Source organism: Trypanosoma cruzi, genomic scaffold (genome assembly GCF_000209065.1).
Source record: "Trypanosoma cruzi strain CL Brener 1047053516921 genomic scaffold, whole genome shotgun sequence".
Lineage (NCBI taxonomy): Eukaryota > Euglenozoa > Kinetoplastea > Trypanosomatida > Trypanosomatidae > Trypanosoma > Trypanosoma cruzi.
In genome coordinates this window covers 253,670-261,995 of record NW_001849557.1, presented here as the reverse complement: position 1 = coordinate 261,995, position 8,326 = coordinate 253,670, and the positions used below count along the sequence as shown (strand labels likewise).

Sequence of the window (8,326 nt, the reverse complement as noted above, 5' to 3'; positions counted from 1 at the left end):
GGACCCACAAACACACACACACACACACACAGGGCTGAGAAATATAAATATATATGAGTATATATATATATATAGAGAGAGAGAGAGTGATTGAGAGAGTGATTGAGAGAGTGAGAGGGAGGGAGGGATAAACAAATAAAGAAAAAAAACAAATCTGCATATCTCTTTCTTTCTTTTTCTTTTTTTTTTTTTTTTTTTTCTTTCTTCTTTCTCTCCCCTAAATACACACATATATATTTATATTTATATTTATACTGGTGGTAAGGAGATGATGGGTTGCTCCTTTTTTTTTTTTCTTTTTTTTTTTTTCTTTTTTTCCTTTTGGGGGGGTTTGCTGAATGTTTTTTTTTTTTTTTTTTTGATTTCACTTATGCACTTCGCACTTCACTTTACCCCCCCTTTTTTTTTTTTTTTTTTATTTCAGCACTCACTAACTTCTTCCACCCATTCAATTTTTTTTTTTTTTTTTTCTTTTACACCTCCTGTTGCTGTATGCCCAATGCCCAATGCACATTATATATTATTATTATACCTTTATTTATATATACTGTATTTATTTATATTTATTTATATTTAGAAGAGTAGTTGTGAGTCGCTTTTCCCCATGAACGTGATGGAGGAGAGAAGGAAGGAAGGAAGAAAAACAAAACAAAAAAAAAAAAACGAAAAAAAAAACAATCAGAAAAGGATGAAAGGGATTATAACAGGTAACCTTTCACATACATATACACACACATTTATATATATTTATATATATTGATGACTTCACTCTCTTTTTTTTCTTTTTTTTTGAGGCAATGGTTGCTTCGTTGCAAATGGTACCCAATCCCCCTTTCCCTTTCCCCTTTTCTTCCCTTTTTTTCCTTTTTTTTTTCCCTTTTTTCCTTTTTTGTACTTTTCTTTCAACGGTATACATGTGTGTGTCATTTTTACCTGCCCACACACACACACACACGTACACACACATGTAGACATGTAGACATGTAGACATGTCTCGCTGTATATATGATGCATACGATGTGATTTTGTAATCATAGAGGTGTGGTGTAAGTTGTGGCTTAATGGGTTTGTGAAGGTGCATGCTTATTTTCATCTGTAGGTTTAAACATACATATAGATCTATCTATATATATATATCTGTATGTATCTGTATGTATGTATGTATTACTACAGTTGTTATATACTGACTCTCTGTACTATTGTTTTTTTTTTTTTTTTTTATGGACACGGGGAGAGAGGAAGAAAAGAAAGGGGGGCGGAAGATTAAAAGAAAAACAAAAAAAATTTAATTATAAAAAAAGGCAAAAACAAACAAGCAAAAAACAAAACACGCATGCCGTCCAGTTTCATTTACAAGGGAGCCGATAGGCGTCTGTTTTTTTTTTTTTTTTTTTTTTATGTCTTTGAATTTTGATTTATTTCACCGCTTATATTTTTATATTTTTGACTCGTTTTGCCTTCCCGCTTTTTTTTTCTTTTTTTTCTCTTTCTGTTCTGCCCTTGCGGTTGTTTGTTTGTTTGTTTTTGTGTGCGTCGTGCCCGCCGCCCTCGGACCGTCGATCCGTCACCGTCCGTGTGTCGATTTGGACGGCTCTTCGCCCCCGCGTCAGCGAGCGGCGCAGAAGACATCCCAAAAGAAAGGAGCCGCCGGTGGGGGAGTTGGCGGAAAACACACAAATACATACATGCATACTTTGCAGGCAAAAATAAATAAAGAGGAGGGTCTGTATGTATGTGTTTGTGTGTGTGTGTGGGGGAAGTACGCGTGAAGGCACGAGATTTTCTTTCCTTCTCGCTTATGTGCCAGGGATTTTGCATTTCTCTGTAGATACTTATGTACATCAGTACTGCTGTTACCACAGGACTGTTTCTTTTGTTTTCTCTCTTTTGTGCTTTTTTTTTTTTTTTGTTTGTTTGTTTGTTGCCGCAGTCAAATTTTGTTTCGTATTCCCTGTGACATGCTTAAATGCATGTTGACACATAAGTACATACGTACACATTCACTTATATGATTTCCGTTTTATATGATTTTCTTTTTCTTTTTTTTTTTTTGTATGCATTTATGCACACCCGCACAGTCGTTTATATATTATTATATTATGTTATTATTTCTATTTTTTTTTTTTTCTTTTTTGTTGTTGTTTTTCTTTGGTATTCTTTCCTGTATTATTTTTATTTTTATTTATTTTTATTTATTTATTTTTTGGGACTTTTACAAGCCTCAGTATATTATCTGTGGGACATACATATATGTACATATGTATGTATCGGTGGTTGCGTGTGGGTGAAAAGTGATGGGATCACACGAGGGGAGGACGCATCCAGCTGCCTTCCTTTTATGTACATGTATGCATCCCTCTTTTTCTTTTTTTTCTTTTTTTTTTGTGGCAAAACAAAATTGGGGTGAAAAGAAACAAAAAAACAACAACAACAGAAAATAAATAAAATAAAATAAAAGGAAGGCAGTTGGTGTCAATAAAATAGAGAGAGAGAGAGAGAAAGGGAGTTGCAGAGAAGTGGAGAAGTTAAACTTTGCTTGTCAACCTTTACGCTCTTATTATTATTATTTTTATTATTATTTTTGCGTTTGTGTGAGTGAGTGAGTGATGCCTCTTGTTTTTGAGTTTAAATAAATAAATATATTTATCTTTATATATTTGCGGTGCTCTGTGTGTTTGTATCTCTGTGTCTGCGATTGCCCGTGGCTGACGGCAATGACTGCTGCCGCTGCTGTCAAAATATGCACCGGGTACTTCTTTTGGGGCCCTAGTGGGAAGACGAACGTCATTCATGCGGCGGTGCGGAGAGGTCGGGTTTGGATGCATGAAGTTACGTTCAGGCACGGAAAGAAAAGCCGAAGAAAAGAAAAGAAAAGAACATAACAGAAAAAGAAGGGAGGAAAGACACCTGTAATCGACGATAATAATTAAACGACTGTGTTTTAATATTACTTTTATACAAATTTATGTGTTTGTGGTTTAATCCTCATTTGTTCATTTGTTCGTTTTTTTTTTTTTACGTGTACATCCACATGCATTCCATTGCCTCCCCCACCCGCACCCCCCCTCTTCTCCTGCCTGCACACCCTTCTTTCACTCCTTGCGTATGCGCGGCAGAAGAGTGTGAGTGAGTGGGTTTGTGTGTGTTTGGTTGCGTGTACGAAGAGCGGCATGTGGTCATGCGTGCTTGCAGGGAATCAGCATTATTATGTGTGCATATTATTTATTATTTTTCTGTCGCACTGCCATTGGAGGGAAAGAGAGAGAGAGTGTGTGTGTGAGAGAGAGAGAGCGGCGATGAGCGCTTAAGTGGGGGGGAATATAAAAGATGTCATTAATTATACATACATATACACTTATATATATTTATTTCTTTATTATTATTATTTATTGTTTCATTGGTGAAAAGATGGAGAGGGAGGGGATGAAAGAGGAAAACGAGTGCTTTTCCCTTTCCCACCACACACACATACAATGAAAAGGAAATAATGGTGGGAGTGATGGTGATACAAAGATTTGGGGTAAGTTGTTTGGCGTGTGTATATTGTGTTTGGCAAAACAGTAGGAGAAAATGGGAGTAGGCATGGCTTGTGGCTGACATGATTCCCCGGCTGGATCTTGTTGTTTTGTTTCTTCTTCTTTTTTCTCTTTTTTTTTTTTTTTTTTTTAAATTTTTTTAATGATTGACATAACATTTACCCTTCCAAGGCGTGTGGGACAGGAACGGGGAATAGTTTTGGTTTTTGTGCAGTGACCTGCGGAAGTAAAATTAAGCCGCCAACACCAAGAAAGAGTGAAACGGAGGAAAATCAAATAAATAAATAAATAAATAAATAAATATCCATACACGCATACGTACAGACAGACATATTTGTGTGGTTCCTTCCACATAACGGAGAGAAGTGGAGGCCGCAAGCAGAGCGGACGACGGCAGAAGAGTGGGAAGGGGATTTATTAAACAAATTTGTTTGGCACGGCGGGTGAGAGGGAGACGGGGGCTGAAGGATGCCGTTGTCTCTGACACGCCAGGCGGCTCAGCAGTCGGACGATGTGAGGCAAACTGAAGAGGAATTAGTGCCACGCAGGGTGGTGACACTTCATCTGCGTCCTGCAACCGCGGAGAACGAGGAGGATCGCATGCGTCGTGTTTCGTGGGAAAGAAATGTGCGGGAAAATAAAAACCAGCGCGTCAGTAAAAGTTGCTGTGTTTTTCATAAAAAAAAACTTTTTGGGGAGAGCAGCAGCGATGAAAGTAGTAGTAGCAGCAGCAGCAGCAGCAGCGGTGACGAAAGCGGCGGTGTTATTGGTGACAACGACCAACAGAGAGGAGGTGATGCTCACCATTACGGCCGTCATGGAAGCCATGAGGGCGATCCTGCTGCTTGCCAGCACGGTGATAATCGCCACCACCGCCATAAACATCCACCTTGCACAAAGGAGCATTGTTACTGCGGAACGCGGTTTCATTAAGCATCACTGTGGAGTAACGCGACGGAAAAAGAAGAAGAAAAAAAAAAGCGAACATGAAAAATAAAGAGAAGAGAACAAGACAGACAGGAAAGAAAGTCTTTAAGGGAATGGGTGTAGTGTAAGGAAGGGATAGTGATGGTGATCGGGAGTAATGATGTTAATATTACTGATATTGATGCTTAGGAATTGTAACAAAGAGAAGAGAAGGATGAGGAGGCCAGGGCACATCGAATGTGTATCCATGAAATGTGTATATACTAATACCTATATATATATATTTGCCTGTGTTGTGTTGTGTGTTTGTGTGTGCGTTTGGATGCATTCAATTATTTTGAGAACTTGCGGACTTTGAACCAATATATATATATTTGTCTTTTTTTCTTTCTTGGCGGGTTATTTCGCAATCACTCCTTTTTTTTTCTTTTCTTTTTTTTAAAAACTATTAGAACCATATTTTTATTTGGGAGGATTGTGTTTTGATTTTGTGGCAGTTGGTGCTTCACGATGCTGAGGGAGGGGAGTCTCACTGCGTCTCCTCAAGGACTGTCGGGTCCATCGCCAGTGTTATTGTCAGCATCGCGACAGCTGTTGTTGCATTATTCTCCGAATGAAATGGATTCACCAGCGAAGAAGTTGGAGACAGCCAGCAGTCTTCACTCCAGCATCACAGAATTCATGCGCAGCCCCATGCTTGTTATTCAAAATCCTGACTTTATGAAAACGACAGAAAAGTCTCCAACTACACACGATGATGAAAGTTTATTACACGACGTGGAGGAACTGCGCCGCCTTGTTGGCACGACGCAGGAGGAGGTTTGTGCGCTGCGCCGCGCGGTGGCAAAGCTAGAGGCTGAGATACACAACAATAAGAAGGAATTGTTAATGCGGCTTTATTCCGACTTGTCGACGCCACCACCAACTGGATTGGAAGATAAAAATGCTGGTGGCGCGGGTGTGGAAGTAGACCAGCTGCTCACATCTTTGCGAAACCAATTTCTCAGTCAAGTACGGGAGTTGGAGGAGCAGGCAACGCTGTGCAGATTAAATAACACCGCAAAGGAGGAGGCACTTCGCTCTCTTTACGCCAGTATTCTCGCCGAAGAAGAGAATAATGAGGCGCGTAAAACGGAAATTCAGGCAGGGGAGTCGGTGTGTCATACGTTGCGACTGAAGCTGCAGGAGGCTCAGCGGCGTGTGTGGGATTACCGACGGCGTGAGGCGTTTGTTTCTGCCGCCGAGAAGAAGTATTTGGAGCAAATAGAGAAAATTCATACTTTGCGAGAGGAGGTGCGGGCGTGCGGGTTGCAACTTCCGGTGTTTGGGGCAGGAGGTGATAAGACGGGATCTGTTATTCCGACATGTAATCGATTTTGTTGGGAGCGGCGCTGCGTTGGGCGACAAAATGCAGTTAAGCCACCACTGTTGTTGGAAGCGGGCGGTGTTTCTTCCGACAGGACGGGAAGGGATTGGAGTGAAGGAAGAGAGGAGGGCGACCCGAACGCCATTGTGTCACGTGTTTTTGCCTTTCCTCCAGGCGTCTTGTACGCGTTGCAAGTTGCCATGTCGGGCGACACAGGAGACCGCTCTACAGAGAAGAAGGTCGCTGAGGATAATGAGTACATGAGTCATCGAGAAATGAGCCTTACGGGGGGCGGAGGTCGTGGGTTGCGGCACCGTGCGCGGGCACTTGGCCTTAGCTTGGAGTACCAGCAGCACCTGGAGGTCAATCCATATCTTCCTCATTCCCCAGAGGAACAAAGAGGAACTGAAAGGGAAAAGGGATCCAGCGCTACGAGGGATGGGGTGAAGGTGATCATTCGTGGACGGCGGTGGGCTGTCCACCAGTTTCAGAAGGAGCTTGAAGCTGCCATGGCGACGTTGGAATTGTCTGATGGAACAAAGGTGTATTTTTTTGACTCCACATCACCAGACGGGGTGTAGACAGCTGTTGTTGCTTCTGAAAGCAACGATCGTGACACGGCATCCTTGTGTCTACGCTACCGCCATTCCGATGAACTTTCCATCAGACCTTGGAGGACGACAGCAGAGTTGGCACAACGGCATGCCCTGTTGCCTTCCTCGTGTCTGCTGGAACACAACAACAGTAGTTGAAAATACTACAGGCAAAATTATCGTGAATTACTACCAAGCAGACCGCGCAATCTCTAGTGCATACAAGACAATAAGTAGAGGTACCGTGTGAGAGAGAGAGAGTGTGTGTGTGTGTGCGTGTGCTTCAATGTATCGGTGAGTGAATTGGAGATGCCGGTGAAATTATTTATCCACCTCGCTACCATTTCCTCCCCGCAGCAACGGTCTTGGGAAGAGGAGGCGGACAGAGAACGGGGGCACAGCGTGACTCTCAGTTGGAGGGACTCAGCACCACAGACGAGGCGAGTAAGGAAAGTCGATGAAGTGACAACGTGACGACAAGATCATCTTGGCTCTTTCCAACCCAAACGTAAACACACACCCACACACCCAAACACACACTTTCTTTAAGCCTGAGATGGGGTCGTGTCCTTTTATTTTTATTTTTACTGTTTTTTGTCTTTTTGACAATTTTATGCTTTCTTTTTTTTTTTTCCTTTGATCCTTGAGGAATGTAATTCTGCCATTCTTTCCATCTTTTCTTAATTTGACAGCATATATATATATATATTTTAAACCCTTTGCCGCTATAAAGGCGAGAGCGGAAGAGAGGCAGGAATGGGGGGAGTCGCTTTTTTCGCTGTGCCCACACCTCTGTTGGCCGCGGCATCCCTTGTGCTCGGTATAGCAATAGGTGCCACGGCTGCCCTTACGTACATCAAAAAGACCAACAGGAGGGAGTTCTCACCGCGGCGCCGGTCTTTACGGCATGCGGGGTTCGCATCCTCTTTTTCCAATGATGATGGGAAGGATGGCGCCGCGTCATCCAGTAAAAGGCATTTGCAGCAGGAGGAAATTATTGGCGGGCAGAAGCGGCGAGTTTCACGGCGCTTGAATTCAGGGGTCGATGTACATCCCGGTTTGTTTTCGATGAAGTCGTATGCAGCACAGAGGATAGGTCAAAACTCTCGCAGCAGTTCCATTAGTTTAATTCTGAAGTCATGCTTAGGCGCGGAAAGTCTGGGCACTGAGTCGCAGGAGGATCGAGATGACGGTGACGCGGAGGAGGGGAAAGAGGAAAAAAACTCCGAATTTCCCATTTCCGCGGTCGGGTCGGAGGAGGAAGGCACGAGAGCGTTTCTACCGAGTACTAAGGGCTCTGGGGAGAAGAAGGGAGGAAATGCACAAAATGTGTTTTTTACCTCAGGCGAAGCGGAATTTAGCAGTCTCAGCACATTGGAGGGCCTTTTCTCTGAGGACGACGCGTCATCGCAGGACAAAAACGAGGAAGAAGGGCAGCAGGACGAACAGCACAGTAATAATCCCAAACAAAATGAAGATGCATACACGACGAAGCAGGGGGAGACCGCAACAGGGTTTCTTGGACGTTCAGGTCGATCTTACTCGGTGAACTGTATTTTGGATAGGGCAGCCTTCAGCGGTCTGGATTTTCCCGGTGGAAGTAAGCGGCTTGGCGCATCACAGAATGACGCCGTTTTCTCTAAACGCCATTTTTATCATACCCACAGCGGCGCGATCATCACACGACTGCCCTCTGTGGCAGCGGTTCGATGTCGTTCAATATTGCAGCTTCTGCATCCACCATCTTCAACCCACAAGGATGAAAGTACCGAGGAGGATGGCAACCTGTCGCAGTTGACACAGTCCATTCGCTCCACCAGGAGCCTTATGGATGATCCCATCTATCGTGTAGTTATCACTGGCGGGCCATGCAGCGGGAAGACATCATGTTTATCATACCTTCG

The 8,326-nt window shown here is 43.1% G+C and overlaps 3 protein-coding genes across 3 annotated transcripts, besides 38 other annotated features; all 3 read left to right on the top strand.

The window, feature by feature from the left end:
* Positions 1–6,138: a sequence feature (heterozygous, Esmeraldo-like haplotype).
* Positions 6–31: a microsatellite.
* Positions 42–74: a microsatellite.
* Positions 75–128: a sequence feature (CT-rich).
* Positions 166–210: a microsatellite.
* Positions 230–254: a sequence feature (AT_rich).
* Positions 284–323: a microsatellite.
* Positions 400–421: a sequence feature (AT_rich).
* Positions 453–475: a microsatellite.
* Positions 513–576: a sequence feature (AT_rich).
* Positions 637–675: a microsatellite.
* Positions 717–757: a microsatellite.
* Positions 845–903: a sequence feature (A-rich).
* Positions 939–966: a microsatellite.
* Positions 1,095–1,165: a microsatellite.
* Positions 1,266–1,328: a sequence feature (T-rich).
* Positions 1,376–1,397: a microsatellite.
* Positions 1,723–1,753: a microsatellite.
* Positions 1,868–1,923: a sequence feature (A-rich).
* Positions 2,082–2,111: a sequence feature (AT_rich).
* Positions 2,115–2,205: a sequence feature (A-rich).
* Positions 2,360–2,384: a microsatellite.
* Positions 2,390–2,457: a sequence feature (T-rich).
* Positions 2,555–2,580: a microsatellite.
* Positions 2,625–2,659: a sequence feature (AT_rich).
* Positions 2,846–2,889: a microsatellite.
* Positions 3,251–3,291: a sequence feature (CT-rich).
* Positions 3,356–3,391: a sequence feature (AT_rich).
* Positions 3,624–3,667: a microsatellite.
* Positions 3,811–3,839: a microsatellite.
* On the top strand, positions 4,005–4,469 carry Tc00.1047053510863.30 (hypothetical protein, conserved; the record flags this gene model as incomplete). Its single annotated transcript, XM_800444.1, has 1 exon — positions 4,005–4,469. The coding sequence occupies one exon, from the start codon at positions 4,005–4,007 to the stop codon at positions 4,467–4,469; it is 465 nt and encodes a 154-aa protein (XP_805537.1).
* Positions 4,251–4,280: a microsatellite.
* Positions 4,495–4,564: a sequence feature (T-rich).
* Positions 4,974–6,410, top strand: Tc00.1047053510863.20 (uncharacterized protein; the record flags this gene model as incomplete). The annotated part of the gene is made up of 1 exon (XM_800443.1): positions 4,974–6,410. One exon carries the CDS (start codon positions 4,974–4,976, stop codon positions 6,408–6,410), a length of 1,437 nt encoding a protein of 478 aa, XP_805536.1.
* Positions 6,139–6,213: a sequence feature (haploid, Esmeraldo-like haplotype).
* Positions 6,214–6,257: a sequence feature (areas merged during assembly that could not be assigned to a particular haplotype. This can correspond to areas where the two haplotypes were merged or to regions with more than two copies in the genome that were merged during assembly.).
* Positions 6,258–6,985: a sequence feature (areas merged during assembly that could not be assigned to a particular haplotype. This can correspond to areas where the two haplotypes were merged or to regions with more than two copies in the genome that were merged during assembly.).
* Positions 6,986–8,326: a sequence feature (heterozygous, Esmeraldo-like haplotype).
* Positions 6,993–7,054: a sequence feature (A-rich).
* Positions 7,116–7,137: a sequence feature (AT_rich).
* On the top strand, positions 7,179–8,326 carry Tc00.1047053510863.9 (uncharacterized protein; the record flags this gene model as incomplete). Its single annotated transcript, XM_800445.1, has 1 exon — positions 7,179–8,326. A coding segment is annotated over one exon (1,148 nt), but the record flags the coding sequence as incomplete, so codon positions are not given.